Raw genomic sequence first — 16,843 nt, 5'->3', positions numbered from 1 at the left:
AAAATACTTTTTAAAATAAAAAGCTTGTAAGGACATAAAATATTTTTGTATAGCTATAAGAGTCAAAAAGTTGCCGGGCGCGGTGGCTCAAGCCTGTAATCCCAGCACTTTGGGAGGCCGAGGCGGGTGGATCATGAGGTCAAGAGATCGAGACCATCCTGGTCAACAAGGTGAAACCCCGTCTCTACTAAAAATACAAAACATTAGCTGGGCATAGTGGCACGTGCCTGTAATCCCAGCTACTCAGGAGGCTGAGGCAGGAGAATTGCCTGAACCCAGGAGGTGGAGGCTGCGGTGAGCCGAGATCGCGCCATTGCACTCCAGCCTGGGTAATGAGCGAAACTCCGTCTCAAAAAAAAAAAAAAAAAAAAAAAAAAAAAAAAAAGAGTCAAAAAGTTAAGTTTAGGCTGGGTGTGGTGGCTCATGCCTGTAGTCTCAGCACTTTGGGAGGCTGAGGCAGCTAGATCACTTGAGCCCAAGAGTTTGAGACCAGTCTGAGCAACATGATAAAACCCCATCTCTACAAAAAATAGAAAAATCAGCTGGTTATGATGGTGCAGTCTTGTAGTCCCAGCTACTTGGGAGGCTGAGGCAGGAGGTTTGCTTGAGTCCAAGGAGATCGAGGCTGCAGTAAGCCATGATCATGCCACTGCACTCCAGCCTGGGTGACAGAATGAGACCCTGTCTCCAAGGGAAAAAAAGGACACTTAGGAAGCAAAAACCTTGCAGTAAGCTAAAGTAAATTTTATTATTGAAGTTTTAAAATAAATTTAGTGTAGCCTAACATAGTGTTTATAGTCTGCAGTAATGTACAGTAATGTCCTAGGCCTTCACAATTCACTTGCTACTCATTCCCTCATTCACCCAGAGCAACTTCTAGGCCAGTAACTGCCATTCATTATGAGTGCCTGCTACGGGTGTTCTATTTATTTCTTATACCATATTTTTACTGTCTTTTTCTATGTTTAGATACACAAGTACTTAACTGTTGTGTTACAGTTGCCTACAGTATACAGTATAGTAACATGCCATACCCATTTGTAGCCTAGGAGCAATAGGATATATGACTTAGGTATGTGGTAGGCTATGCTATCTAGGTTTGTGTAGATACACTGTTTGCATTTCCCTCATGTTTAGTGATGTTGAGCATGTTTTCATATATCTGTTGGCCATTTCTATACTTTCTTTTGAGAACTGTCTAGCTCTTTTGCCCATTTAAAAATCAGATTATTTGTGGGTTTTTTTTTTGGGGGGGTGTTGAGTTTCTTACATATTCTAGATGTTAACCCCTTGTCAGATACATAGTTTGTAAATATTTTCTCCCGTTCTGTACACTGTCTCTTCAATCTGTTGATTGTTTCCTTTGCTGTGCAGAAGCTTTTTAGTTTGATGTCATCCCATTTGACTATTTTTGTTTTGCTGCCTGTGTTTTGAGGTCTTATCCAGAAATTCCTTGCTCAGACCAACATCAAAGCATTTTTCCTATGTTTATTTCTAATAGTTTCATAGTTTCAGGTCTTACGCTTAAAGCTTTTATCCATTTTGAGGCTATTTTTGTAAATGGTGATAGGGATCTAGTTTTTTTCTTCTGCATGTGGCTAGTCAGTTTTTGTGATACATCATGCAAACTGAAGGAAGGATAAAAACCATATGATCATTTCTATATATGCAGAAAAAGGACTTGGTAATGTTCAATATCCCTTCATGACCAAACAAAACGAAACTCTCAACAAAATAGATACGGAAGGAACATACCTCAGTACAATAAAGTCCATGTATGACAGACCCACAGCTAACATGCTGAATGAGGAAATGTTGAAAGCTTTTTCTCTAAAATCTGGTACAAGATGAGGATACCCACTTTCACTACTTCTATTCAACATAGTACTGGAAGTCCTAGCCAGAGTTATTAGGCAAGAGAAAGAAAGGGCATCTAAATTGGAAGGAAGTCAGATTTCCTGTCTGCATAAGATGACATGATCTTATACACAGAAAACCCTAGATTCCACCAAAAACTGCCAGAAGTAATCAATAAAGCTTCAGGATACAAAAGCAACATACAAAAATAAGTAGCATTTCTATATGCCAATAGTGAACTATCTGAAAAAGAAATCCAAAATGCAATCCCATTCACAACTGCTACAAAAAAAAAAAAAAAAAAAAACCTAGGAAGTTTTAACCAAGGAAGCAAAACATCTCTGCAATGAAAACTACAAAACGCTGATGAAAGAAATTGAAAAAGACACAAATAGTATCCTATGTTCATGGATTAGAATAATTAATATTGTTAAAATGTTCATACTTCCCAAAGTGATCTACAGATTCAGCACAATCTCTATCAATATGCCAATGATATTCTTCACAGAAATAGAAAACTCTAATATTTGTAGTTTTAGTTCTTTAAGTCATTGATCCATTTTGAGTTATTTTTTTGTGTATGGTGTGAGGTAAGGGTCCAACTTCATTCTTTGCATGTGGACATTGTTTTTCCTTGTACCATTTGTTTAAAAGACTATATTGCCCTCCCAACCCATTAGACTGTCTTGGCACTTTTGTTAAAAAATCAGTTGATCATAAATGTAAGAGTTTCTGAACTCTCATTTCAATTGATTCTTTATGTCTATCTTTATGCCTTTATTATTGTCTTGATTACTTGATTACTGCAGCTTTATAGAAAGTTTTGAAATTTGGAAGTGTGAGTTTTCTGACTACTCTGAGTCCCTTGCATTTCCATATGCATTTTAGGATCAGCTTGTAAAAAAAAAGAAAAAAAAAAGTTTGTATTTTAATAGTGATTGCTTTCAATCTGTAGATCAGTTTGAGGATGAGCAATACTATTTGATTTTATTATTGAGTGTCAGCAATGCATTGACTTCTGAAGTAACAAATTAGCTAATTAGAAACAAGCCTTTTAGAGTTGGAAAGGAACTTGTTGAGCTAGTGCATCATTTAGTGGAGGGAGGCCTTTGAAACTCAGACTAAGGCATTTGAATTTTATTAGAGATTAATTTTTTTAAATTTTATTTATTTTTTAAAGATGGAGTTTCACCATGATGGCCAGGCTGGTCTTGAACTCCTGACCTCAGGTGATCCACCCACCTCAGCCTCCCAAAGTGCTAAGATTACAGGTGTGAGCCACCGTGCCTGGCCCAATTAGAGATTTTTATAGTTTTTTTCCCTTAAATTGTTCTACATATGTAGGTGATTTTGTTACGATTCCAGTACTATTATATTTTCCATTGCACTAAAGAGGGCTTTTTCCACACACAAGTGGATAATTTAAATCAGTAAAAAGTCTCAAACACCTTTCAAACAGAGTAGCCACTGCTAACCACTGTAGGAAAATAAAAGAACTGTAACACACACACGTGTGTGCGCACGCACGTGTGGGAGGCTGAGGTGGGAGGATCGCATGAACCTGGGAGGTGGAGGTTGCAGTGAGCCGAGATCATGCCACTGCACTCCACAGCAAGACTGCCTCATTAAAAAAAAAAAAAAAGGCTGGGCGTGGTGGCTCACGCCTGTAATCCCAACACTCAACACTTCGGGAGGCCAAGGTGGGTGGATCACCTGAGGTTAGAAATTAAAGACCAGCCTGGCCAACATGGTGAAACCCCGTCTCTACTAAAAATACAAAAATTAGCCAGGCGTGGTGAATGGCGCCTGTAATCCCAGCTACTTACTTAGCTAAAGCACCAAGAATCGCCTGAACCCGGGAGGTTGAGGTTGCAGTGAACCCACATTTCACCACTGCACTTCAGCCTGGGCGGCAGAGCAAGTCTCCGTCCTAAAAAAAAAATTGTAACAGACAGCCCTTGCTCTCAGGCACCCTACAGTTGAATGGAGAATTACGTTTAAGGAAGTGACACCTGTTATTTATCCTTGCTTGCCTAAGACTTTGAAGCAAAGTACTAAGTAGACCAAGATCATGAGTTATTTCTGGAAGAACAGGTCCCTATTGAAGATTTGGCCCTAACCCCAACCTATTATGTAGAAAACATGTGTCATGTGCAAGTGGGATAGCTGTCTCAGTGCAAATTCATCCACAACAGTCACTTGAGAAAAAATCCAGAGAGAAACGCCTTAGCAGTGCCATAGTAGTTTCATTTTGAGAAACTTTATTACCTGTAACACTGCAACTTTCAAAAAATATTTCTCATATCATTGTAATGCTTATTAGTAGAAATAACAATTATTTTAAAATTTGATTCTAGTAACTATATCCTAGGCAAAGCTTCTCGGGGAGAGTGGTTATGTGTGTGTATATATTTTAATAATTTGTTTTGCAATTATCTCAAATTATAGAAAAATTGCCCAAACAGTGCAAGGAAGTCCCATGTCCCCTTCACCCAGATTCCCAAATAGTTAACACTTTATTGCACTTGTTTCATTGCTCACTGTGTATGTGTGCATGTGTGCGTGTACATGTGTATGTATCCATTGTTAGTCTTTTTCTGGACATTTTGAGAGTCAAGAGAGCATATTGAAGAGATAGTGTCTCATCACTCCTAAACACACCAGTGTGTATTTCCCCCTAAACAGGGACACTTTCCTACCTAAAAACAAACTTCCACATCAGAAAATCAATATTGGTACAACACTACCATCCAATTCAGATGAGATCAGGCACATTCAGAGTGGTATGCGATTCACAGAACTAATTAACATTTTACCCAAGTGTCCTAACAATGTCATTTTCCTTTCTGGTCCAAAATGCTATACAGAGATACATATTGCATTTAGTTGTGATATAGCATCAGTCAGAGACAGTTCCCAGTCTTTCCTGTCTTTGGATGGTCCACAACCTGAGTTCTTTTGATGGTAGGAAAACCAAAAAGGATGCTTTGTGTTTTTTTAGTGTGCTTCACCAGGAGGCTCACAATGTAGACTCCTACCAACACTGGTGATGTTAACCATGATCACCTGATCATGTTGGTTGCCTCCATTCACAGTTTCCCCCCCTGTAATGAGTAATATTCCCTGGGAGAAGCATTCCAAAATCACATCAATATTCCATGCCTCATAGAACATCTACCCACCAGCCTTATCGTTCATTGAAGAGTCCTGCCTGAATCATCCTCCTTAGTAGTTGTCAAATGGTAGTTCTGTATTTCCATCCTTCTCTCTACACTTCTGGGTTGACATCCTGCTGTAGAAAGAGTTTTCCTTTTTCTCTGTATCAACGCGGACTTGCATATTCCTATTTTATTCAATGGGTTGTAATCCATTATTGTCGTTGTTTACTTTCATGCTCCAATTGTCCCTCATTTGGCCCATGGGAGTTCCTTCAAGCTGGTTTTTAACACCGCAACATTTTAAAGTATGTATATATATATTCCCAAAATTCATCCATGTTGTGTGTGTCGCTGCAGTTCATTAACGTTGATGGTTTGTAATATGCCATTTTGTGAATATACCACAGTTTGTTGGTCCACTCTTCCACTATTCCGTCGACGGGCACGTGAGTTGTTTCCAGGTTATTGCTATCGTGTTTTGCTATTCTAGCTCTTTAATGTTAAATTTTGAATGCATTAAAATTTGCATTAACATCACAAATTTCAGGTCTGTTTATTGTACAAATATTGAGAACCTAGAAGCAAGGTCATTTTGTACTCCCATCAACAGTGCATGACGAGCTCATTTGAGAAATACTGTCTTACTGCGTATTTCACGGAGAAATACTTAAATGATGTTTTCGAATCCCTTTAACAAAGGCCTTTTTCTTTAAATAAGTTTCCTTTTGTTGTTTTCCCTTTTATTATGGAGAAATATTGAAATAAAAGAGTCGAGAAAGCAAAACGTAAAGGTGAAAACCTGCCCTTAACCCAGACTCTTGCCAAGTTAAAGCAAACGCGGAAACAACAGGAATTCGAAGGGAGGCGGCTGTAGCCGACGCCAGGGCGCAGGCGCAGAAACTCAGCGTCCTGCTCCGAGTCTCAGAAAGTTATCGCGAGTCTTGGAATAAGCTTGCTGCGATTGCCAGAAGTAAGTTCCCGCGAGAGGTAGTTGGTTGCTATAGTTGTCAAAAACGGAACTGCGGCTGCCGCAGGTAAGACAGGGACGCCTCCTGAGAAAACCCTCCCTTCCCCGCCTTCCCACTCCGGCCCCGCGGCCACACCACCCCGGTCACCCCTCTCTCAGGTAAAGCCAGGCTGAAAACCCCGTTATTTAGACCGAAAAGCCGCTGCTGGCTCGGCTAGTTGCAGACGACTCTGCCGCCGGCCCCAGCCCCGCGACCCCCGCAGGATCGCGGACGTAGACCCGGCTTTTCCGCTTCTCGTCGTAGGCCCCCTCAGTCCGCGCTGACTGTGCCTGTCCCCAGGCCAAATCCAGTCACATCACCTCCTTCGTCTAACGTTTTTCTCACTGGACTCTCCCCTTGCAGCTTCTTCCGAGCAGATGACAAGAAACGCATGCCTTGCCGGCGGCAAACGGAGTCCCACACCCTAGCTGCACTGACCATAACTTTAGTCCTATTTTTTGCATTCATAGTTTAAACACTACCCGAACGCCTCTTTGTGTAGACATAGTGCCAGGAACTCGGGGTCCGTAAATATACACGAGATAGGTTACATGTCTTCAAGGGTGTAATTGATCTCTCAGGAAAAACGCTGCATATTATTAATACCATTTGTGCAGTGCTTCATAGCTTAAACAGCCTTAATATCTTAGGGGATATTCACAACAAATGTGAAACAGATTGAAAGTTATATTATCCATTTTACAGAAGGTGAAACTGAGTCTTAGAGAAGTTAGGCATTTGCCCAGGGACGCATAGCTATTAAGTAGGAAATGCCTTTTGAATCCCCAGTCTTCATAAACAGGACAGCTTGTGGTAATGCCAGGAGAAATGTAAAGTGCTAACTGAATTCAGAGGAAAGGCAAGCTTTTCCAGCTGAGAAGCTTCATAGACTAGGAAGCATTTGAGCTGGATCTTAAAGAATGAGTAGGATTTGCTGTAGAGACGGAGTGAGGAGAAAGGAAGAGAGAATTCCAGGGGGAAGGAAAAACGCAGAGGTTCCAAACTGACTAAATGCAGGTAATCTTTGAAAAATACTAAGCAAGAGCATACTAGAAGAGGGGAGAAGTTGACTGGCACTGCAAGATCCTAGAAAGCCCTGAATGTAGTACTACATTTAACTGCAGTTAAACTGTAGTGTTAACAGTTTATTTGGTAGATGAGAGGGAACAAGACAGTGATATTCAGATCTGTACTTTAATAAGGTATTTAACTGCTTGTCTCTTCTCATTTTCTCCCAATTTCTAATTACGCCACACTCCAAGCCTACTAAGCTACTCGCTCTCGCTCTCTCTCTCTCTGTCTCTCTCTCTCTTTCTTTCTCCCTCTCCCCCCTCTCTCTCTGTGTGTGTGTGTGTCGTTTTGCTTCTGAGCCTTTTTTTTTTTTTTTTTTTTTTGAGACAGAGTCTTGCTCTGTTGCCGAGGCTGGGGTGCAGTGGCGCGATCTCCGTTCACTGCAACTTCCACCTCCCAGGTTCAAGCAATTTCCCTGCTTCAGCCTCTCGAGTAACTGGGATTACAAGTGCACGCCACCACCCTCGGCTAATTTTTTGTTGTTAGTAGAGACGGGGTTTCACTATGTAGGCCAGACTGGTCTTGAACTGAGGCAATCTGCCCACCTCAGCCTCCCAAAGTGCCGAGATTACAGGCATAAGCCACCGCGCCCGCCCAGCCTCTGAACCTTTTAAAATCTGTTCCCTTTCTTGGAATATCCTTCACTTTAGTCTATGAAGACATAGTTCCAGGGTACTTCCTCCAAGATTTTCCTGGCATACACATGTATTCTCAAATCCAGCCAGGTCCCAGCTTCATTCAGCACTTCCTTGCTGTATGACTGATGGTAAGACAACAAATTTCTCTGAAACTCAGTTTTTTTCACGCAAATAGAGATTTAAGAATCACCTAGAAGGGAGGCCACATGTAAGATAATAAATGTGAAGCACACTTGGTACACTGGCTGTAATCAGTTAATTTCTTTGCTTCACTCATTCTTTATATTTTTAAGAGGAAAAAAGTTAATTTTCACCCACTCTTCCTTGCTGTGTGTTTCACTCCTCCATCTTTCCTCTGTCAGAGCACCTATCACACAGATTATGACTCCTGGTCTAGTTACATGTCTCTCGTCCTCACTAGACTTTAAATTTCTGAGGTTAGAGTTCACATCTTATCTCTTGTATCCTCAGCACCCACCACAGTGCCAAGCTTAATGTTTTTTCAGTGAACAATTCTGACAGAAGCAGGATGAATTAGAGTGAGAAACTGGAATCAGAGATACCAGTTAGGAGGTTTTTGTTAAGTCTAACAGAAGGGTAATGAAGGCCTAATGCCATATTATTGGAAAGGAAAGAAGACTGATACAAAAGGACATTCCAAATGTACATTTGACAAAGAAGTTGTCAGAACCATGAAAACCCTGAAAGAGCCCAGAAACATGTTTTTGAACAAGTGATCTGAGACTTTTAGGTGACTGGAAAAATGCTGGAGTAGCTGAGAAGAGGCAGAATAATTATAAAGTCTGAAGGCTGTAAGATGTTGTTTCCTTTTTTGTATCACCAAATACACTTCGCATAGTATGTCCTCCGTAAATGTTTGAATTGAATTAGAAAAGAAAACCTAATTTTTTGCAGGCACAGTGGCTCACGCCTTTTAATCCCAGCACTTTGGGAGGCTGAGGCGGGCAGATTGCTTGAGCCTAGGCGTCAAGACCAGCCTCAGCAGCATGGCAAAACCCCGTATCTATGGAAAATACAAAAATTAGCTGGGCGTGGTGGCGCATGCCTATAGTCTTAGCTACTCAGGAGGCTGAGGTGGGAGGATCACTTGAGCCTGGGATGTCGAAGCTGCAGCGAGCCATGATCGCACCACTGCACTCCAGCCTGGGTGACAGAGTGAGACCTTCAAAAAAAAAAAAAAAAAAAAAAAAAAAGAATAAAAGATGTTTTCTAAAGAAACAAATATCCAATTTATTTTTAAATTTGTTTTTATCCTTAGTATTGTAAAATTGGCAGTATATCTGACTAAATAAGAAATATGTCAAGACCTTTTCCAATGGACTACCATTTTACATGGCTGCTTCTGTCCTGCTCTCAAAATATATTTTTGTAAAACTGAGAAGTTAAATAATCTTAGAAGGATGCTTTGCAGATTAAAAAAAAAAAGGGATACCAGAGAACACTGTGAAGGATGTAGGGCAGCAGTCCCCAAACTTTTTGGCACCAGCGACCAGTTTTGTAGAAGACAATTTTTCTACAGACTGGGGGCAGGGAGGATGGTTTTAGGATGATTTAGCACATTACATTTATTGTGCACTTTATTATTATTAGATGGTAATATATAATGAAATATTATACAACTCACCATAATGTAGAATCAGTGGGAGCCCTGAGCTTGATTTCCTGCTACTAGACAGTCCTGTCTGGGGGTGATGGGAGACAGTGACAAATCAGACATTAGAGTCTCATAAGGAACATACAACCTAGATCCCTTGCACACAAAATGTTATAATAGGGTTCACACTCCTGTAAGAATCTAATGTTGCTGCTGATCTGATGGGAGGCAGAGCTCAAGTGGTAATGCAGGTGATGGGGAGTGGCTGTAAATAGAGATGAAGCTCTTTGCTTGTTCACCTGCTGCTCACCTCCTGCTGTGCGGCCCAGTTCTTAACAGGCCACTGGCTGGTACTGGTTCATGGCTCGGGGGCTGGGGACCCCTGATGTAGGGGATGGGAGGTCGAGGTGTTCCTACTTTGTCTTGTGATACTTTGTGCTTAATGGGTTAGTTACCTGTATAAACCATCTTTTTAGCACTATCCAGTGAAATCATCCTTGTGACCAGCTCCCTAAAGCACTGCCTATCCAGCAGCAAAGGTTGGATGTGGGGAATAAAACAGCGCTGGACTATGGTATTTCCTTAGGTTTTCCCTGATATTGGTTATGATGGAATATGGGTACTTGTGCAGCTGTAGTACATGAGGGGACAGGTTCATTCATTCTGTTTACAGAGACCAAAGAAAACCGGAGGGACTTTACCCAGTTGGTGATATGGAGCAAGTGCCATCAACAGGCAGACTCGTGCAGATCACTGTGACAGAGGGATATGATTTGGTAAAGTTACTTTTGGAAATTCACAAAATCCTTAGTTTTGGGAGTACCTGCAGAAGGAATGGACTTTTGCTTCATTCTCCTCTACCTCCAAACCTCTGGCTTTACATAGCAGTGGCCTTTTACCTCAGTGTTCCTTATTGTTAGTCTATAATCTCCAAGTCACATTACTGTGTGTCTCAAATACCTGGCAATCTGAATATTAACAGGGTGAAAGAAGCAGTGGTTTTAGTTTCCGTAGACAGCAGTTCACATGTAATTTTTTTTTTCCTTTCTCCTGAGAAGGATCTGAATTCTTCCAGAGTTTCCCTTGTGATTAATTCCGTTTGATTAGCACTTTGGAAGGTCGAGGTGGGCGGATCATGAGGTCAGGGGTTTGAGACCATCTTGGCCAACATAGTGAAACCCTATCTCTACTAAAAAAAAAAAATGCAAAAAATTAGCCAGGTATGGTGGCAGGTGCCTGTAATCCGACAGGCACCTGAATCACTTGAGGCAGGAGAGTCACTTGAACCTGGGAGGCAGGGGTTGCAGTGAGCTGAGGTCACACCACTGCATTCCAGCCTGGGAGACAGTGTGAGACTCCGTCTCAAAAAAAAAAGAAAAAAGAGAACAACAGTGTGATGTACTAAAAATTAGGAGGAAAAAAATTAGGAGTATAATAACATGGGAAAATATTCAGTATATTAAATTTAACACGATCATTCCAAAAGAGGATATAATATAATTCATGAGCTCCACTTTGTTTTAAAATTTATATATAAAAATGAATATATATGTGCATGTATGGGTACACACATGTACATCCATATATTCACAACAAAACACTAGAAAATATATTCTAAAATGTTAATAGTGCTTACATGTTAAAGTAAGATTGCAGGTAATTTTCTTTCAAAAATGTTCCTCAGCGTACTTTTATTATCAGGTGAAACAATAAATATTTAAAATGTTTAAGTCAAACTAGATTTGTTTAATGATATTTCTTTTTTTTTTTTTTTTTTGAGACGGAGTTTCTCTCTTGTTACCCAGGCTGGAGTGCAATGGCGCGATCTCGGCTCACCGCAACCTCCGCCTCCTGGGTTCAGGCAATTCTCCTGCCTCAGCCTCCGGAGTAGCTGGGATTACAGGCACGCGCCACCATGCCCAGCTAATTTTTTGCACCTTTAGTAGAGACGGGGTTTCACCATGTTGACCAGGATGGTCTCGATCTCTTGACCTCGTGATCCACCCGCCTCGGCCTCCCAAAGTGCTGGGATTACAGGCTTGAGCCACCGCGCCCGGCGCTGTTTAATGATATTTCTGTCTATTTTGTATTTGTGATGTGGCTTGTTAGGAAAAAATGAAAAATGCTATTTAGCCCAAATCAAAATGGGTTGCCAGATGTGTAGGAAAATTCTCTATTTGAATGTAATTGTAAAGTGGTGTGTTTCTGCCAACAGAAAGGTTTTAAAGGAGATACTCCAGTTACCTTTATTCGTGCAGAATTCAATCAAGTGGTTCTGGGAGACTCTGCAAAAATTACTGTTTCTCCAGAAGGAACTGCAAAATACAACTTCACTAGCAGTTTTGAGTTTAATCCTGAAGGAGGAATCACTTTAGATGACCTCGCTCACAAACCTGTGTTCTGTAAGTCCTTGTGGGTCTAAAAATCAGTGTCTTGATTGCCTTCTTCCTTATCACATTGGATGGGAAAAAGCAGAACCAAAACATTCTTTTAAACATGTAACTAAAATCACAATAAAGAAAGGGTAGTTCCTTTGTTCCCAGAAGCAGTGCAGGAACTGAAAACTGGAAATCCTGAACAGCTGCCATTGGTGTATATATGTTAGTGGAGGTGTGCAGGGAGAAGGCAGTACTCCTGAACCTAGGAGCTTGGATTTTAATGCTCTCACAAGGACAGAAAAGCTTTGGCTGCTGTTGATGGGGGAATAGAGACAAGGGCTACCTCCCCATCACAAGTTAAGACTGTCAAAAAGAATGGACTAGGAAAAAAAAATCTATTTATCAGCATCTCTGTCTAGATCCTGGGTAAAGAAAAGAGTCTTCACTAGGAATAATCATAGGCTTGTACTAACCATTAAATAATTATATATTTTTAAAACACAGGAGGAACATTTATGTAATAGCAATTGGCTACATTCTAAGCTGTAAAGCAAATCCTACCATATATCAAAGAATCAATAGCATACAGACCACCTTTTCTGCCAAAATGCAACAATCAACAAAATTAGCCAAAAACAAAAAGCCAAAAACCATTTGGAAATTTAAAAACATACTTATGAATAATTCATGGGACAAATAAAAAAGTTATCATAAAATTGCAAAGCATTTGGAAAAGATCAACAGTAAAACACCAAATTAAAAAATTTGTGGGATATAGTTAAAATTGTACTTAGAGGTACATTTATAATCTTAAGCACATTAATTAGAAATAAAAAGGATTAAAAACAGAACTTTTGAGAAGTTGGAATAGATTTACTTTTCTCTATTCCTCCCACTGAGGGACAGCTACAAACCCTGGACATTATATATAAAACAAACATAAGAGATTCTGAGAGGTAGAGAGAAGGAAACTTGGGACCTGGGGAATGAGAGTGGTGAGTTCCTTGGGTTTTCTTTTTGCCTTATATATCCCAGACTTCTTGCTGAAGAAGGTGGCAACCTAGAGACACGAATGGACACAGACCAAAAAAAAAAAAAAAAAGGAAAGAAAGAAAGACTGATAAAAGTCTGCTCTGTTTAGCCAAAAGACTATGAAAGGGGCAGCCTAATAAGACAGGAAAGTTTTTGACAGTAACTGCTGTACTCCAGCAAAGACCACATGAAAAAATGGTAGCCCCCACCCTCAATCAAGCTGAGTGGACCGCCTAGACTTCTACTCTCACAAAGCTCGAAAATGAGGTTCTCCATTACCCTAGTGATATCAGAGAAAACCAAGTAGGGAGCCAGGATTTTCACCCCCTCTAGTAATAAGTCCCCTTCTCTCCCCCATAATGTCATTGGAGACCATATGGATCTTGGACTTCTATCCTAAACTGTCAGCAACAAGGTGCCCCTTCACTTCCCACTGGAGTGGTGTCAGAGGAGGCCTAGTTTAGAGTCAGAACTTTGACCATCATCCAGGGTTAATGAGTCCACACCCACTGTGGTATCAGTGAAAACCAAGTTAAGAATCAGGACTCCAGATCCCCTACTCAGCAGTCATGAGGAGCTGCCCCCATCAGGCATCAGCAGAGGCTGAGTAGGGAACCTAGACTTCCACCCCCGCTTGGCAGTAATGAGGCAGCATTTCCTTCTTTTTCCTGTTGGGGTGGTGTTGGAAAAAGCCAGCTAAAGCAGAAGGTGTAAGTAAGAGCCAGAGATTCATAGTAATAGGAAAAGTCTGGGTTTCAACTGAAAACTGTAAGTCATTCCAAGAACTGGAAGATCTCAAATTGAATTTAAAAACATAACGTTTAGGTGCGGTGGCTCTTGCCTGTAATCCCAACACATTAGGAGGCCAATGTGGGCAGATCTCTTTGAGCCCAAGGAGTTTAAGACCAGCCTGGGCAACATGGTGAAACCTCATCTCTACTAAAAATTAAAAAAACTAGCTGAGTGTGGTGGTGCATATCTGTAATCTCATCTACTCGGGAAGCTCAGACACAAGAATTGCTTGAGCCTAGGAGACGGAGGTTGCTGTGAACTGAGATCGTGTCACTGCACTCCAGCCTGCGTGACAGAGCAAGACCCTGTCTTCAGAGTAATAATAATAATAATGGCCGGGCGCGGTGGCTCAAGCCTGTAATCCCAGCACTTTGGGAGGCCGAGACGGGTGGATCACGAGGTCAAGAGATCGAGACCATCCTAGTCAACATGGTGAAACCCCGTCTCTACTAAAAATACAAAAAATTAGCTGGGCATGGTGGCGTGTGCCTGTAATCCCAGCTACTCAGGAGGCTGAGGCAGGAGAATTGCCTGAACCCAGGAGGCGGAGGTTGCAGTGAGCCGAGATCGCGCCATTGCACTCCAGCCTGGGCAACAAGAGCGAAACTCTGTCTCAAAAAAAAAAAAAAAAAAAAATAATAATAATAATAATAATAATAATAAATTAAAACATAATCACTACTACCAAGGTGGTAGATATGTTAGAATTATGAGACAATGATGTTTTTTTTTGAGACAGAGTCTCACTCTGTTGCTAGGCTGGAGTATAGTGGTACAATCTCAGCTCACTGCAAGCTCTGACTCCCAGGTTCAAGCAGTTGTCTTGCCTCAGCCTTCCAAGTAGCTGGGATTATAGGCATGCACCGCCACACCCAACTAATTTTTGTATTTTTACTTGAAACAGGGTTCCACTGTATTGGTCAGGATGGTCTCCATCTCCTGACCTCATGATTCACCTACCTTGGCCTTCTGAAGTGCTGGGATGACAGGCGTGAGCCACTGTGCCTGACGAGACAATGATTTTAAAGAAGCCATGATAAAAATGTTTAAATGAGCAATTATAAACATACTGGAAACAAAGGAGAAAATAGATTCAGAAAAGAAACAAAGTCTCAGGAAATAAATAGAAAACACAAAGAAGAACCAAATAGAAAGTTTAGAACTGAAAAATACAATAACTGATAGAAAAAGCTCAGTAAATGGGCATAGCAGCATAATGGAGAATAGAGTGGAAAGAATCAGTGATCTGCAAGACAGGAAGGTAGAAATTACCCAGTCTTAACATTAGAGAAGAAATAGACTAAAAAAAAAAAAATGAAAAGAACTTTAGAGACCTGTGGGACTATAACAAAATAACATCGGAGTCTTAGAAGGAAAGGAGAAAAAGGATGGGTCTGAAAAAGTATTCAAATAAGTAATGTATTAAAACTTCCCGAATTTGGCAAGAAACATAAGCTACAGATAAAGAAGCTGAGCAAATCTCCAACAGGAGGATAAACCCAGAGAAATCTGCACTAAGAAACATAATTAAACTCATGAAAACAAATGGCACAGAAAACTTGAAAGTAGCCTTGGAAAAACAGAGTGACATCAGATTCTCATTGGAAACCATGGAAGTCAGAAAGAAATGGCACAATATTTTCAGTGATAAAAGAACTGTTGTCCAGGCGCAGTGGCTAATGCCTGTAATCCCAGCACTTTGGGAGGCTGAGGTAGGCAGATCACAAGGTCGGGAGATTTAGACCATCCTGGCTAACATGGTGAAACCCCATCTCTACTATCTACTAAAAATACAAAAAATTAGCTGGGTATGGTGGCACACGCCTGTAGTCCCAGCTACTTGGGAGGCAGAGGCAGGAGAACTCAGGAGGCAGAGGTTGCAGTGAGCCAAGATTGTACCACTTCACCTAGCCTGGCTGACAGAGTGAGACTCCATCTCAAAAAAAAAAAAGAAAGAAAGAAAGAAAGAACTGTCAACCCAGAATCCTATACCCAGAGAAAATATCCTTCATATACGAAAGGGTAGTCAACACATACTAAGGTGACAGAAAACAGAGAATTTGTCACCAGCAGACTTACCCAAAGAGAATAGTTGAAGGAAGTTCCCTAAACAGACAGGAAGTGATAACCTTGGAACAGCAGAAAAGAAGAAAGCATGGTAAGGAAAAATTTGGATAAATAAAGTAAGCTTTCCTTCTTGGGTTTTCCAAATTGTGTTTGACAGTTGGAACAAAACATGACACTGTGTGATGTGATTCTAAATGTACATAGAGAAAATACTCTAAGGCAGTTATACTGGGAGGATAAAGGGACATAAAGGAAAGTAAGGTATCTATACATCAGTCAAACTGGTGAAATGGTGACAACAGTAGACTGTAAAAATTAATGTACATATAATGTAATACCTAGAGCAACAACTACAAATTCTGTACAAAGAGATATAGTCAAAAATATTAGAGATAAAATACAGTTCTGAAAAAATGTTCAAGTAATGCACAGGAAAGCAGGAAAAAGCAGAGAAATGAAAAACATGACAAATACAGAAACAAAAGAACCCCAGCAGACTTAAGCCCTGCTATATTAATAATTAAAGTAAATATACCATTAAATTGTGCCACTGCACTCCAGCCTGGGTGACAGAGTGAGCCCCTACCTCAAAACCAAACCAAACCCACCAACTAAGAGAGAGAGTGGATTTAAAAACTTGCTGTCCGCAAGAAACTCAAAATATAACCAAATATTCAGGTTAAAAGTAAATACTTAAGGCAGTATTTACGTTTATTAATAAAGGAAATCAAAAGTAAATACATGAGTGTCAAAGTATACTTCACAGCAAAGAAAATAATCAGACACAGACAAGTTCATTATATAATGACAAAAGCGTCAATCCACAAAGAAGATACTGTACTTCTTTTTTTTTTTTTTTTTTTTTTTTTTTTTTTTTTTTGAGACGGAGTTTCGCTCTTGTCACCCAGGCTGGAGTGCAATGGCGCGATCTCGGCTCACCGCAACCTCTGCCTCCTGGGTTCAGGCAATTCTCCTGCCTCAGCCTCCTGAGTAGCTGGGATTACAGGCACAAGCCACCATGCCCAGCTAATTTTTTGTATTTTTAGTAGAGACGGGGTTTCACCATGTTGACCAGGATGGTCTCGAACTCTCGACCTCGTGATCCACCCGCCTCGGCCTCCCAAAGTGCTGGGATTACAGGCTTGAGCCACCGCGCCCGGCGATACTGTACTTCTAAGTGGGTATGCACCAAACAGCTGCACAATGTGAAGCAAAACCTGATGCAACT

At 40.7% G+C, this 16,843-nt stretch overlaps 1 protein-coding gene across 4 annotated transcripts in view; it reads left to right on the top strand.

Annotated features, from left to right (window-relative positions):
- Positions 1 to 5,816: 5,816 nt before the first annotated feature.
- The window catches only part of CFAP70 (cilia and flagella associated protein 70), a 118,782-nt gene continuing 107,755 nt past the window's right edge, over positions 5,817 to 16,843 (top strand). For 3 of the 4 annotated variants that reach the window (XM_074382383.1, XM_074382382.1, XM_074382384.1), the window contains exons 1-3: positions 5,940 to 6,049; positions 10,020 to 10,122; positions 11,562 to 11,748. In XM_074382383.1, coding sequence (XP_074238484.1) covers positions 10,060 to 10,122; positions 11,562 to 11,748 — 250 coding nt within the window. In that variant the 5' untranslated portion in view covers positions 5,940 to 6,049; positions 10,020 to 10,059. Of the gene's footprint in view, positions 6,050 to 10,019; positions 10,123 to 11,561; positions 11,749 to 16,843 lie in introns of all 4 variants that reach the window. The other variant, XM_074382385.1, reaches the window with a different exon arrangement.

This window comes from Saimiri boliviensis, chromosome 12 (genome assembly GCF_048565385.1).
Source record: "Saimiri boliviensis isolate mSaiBol1 chromosome 12, mSaiBol1.pri, whole genome shotgun sequence".
NCBI classification, from domain to species: domain Eukaryota; kingdom Metazoa; phylum Chordata; class Mammalia; order Primates; family Cebidae; genus Saimiri; species Saimiri boliviensis.
The sequence above is the reverse complement of the archived record's forward strand: the minus strand, read 5'-3'. Positions and strand labels throughout refer to the sequence as shown.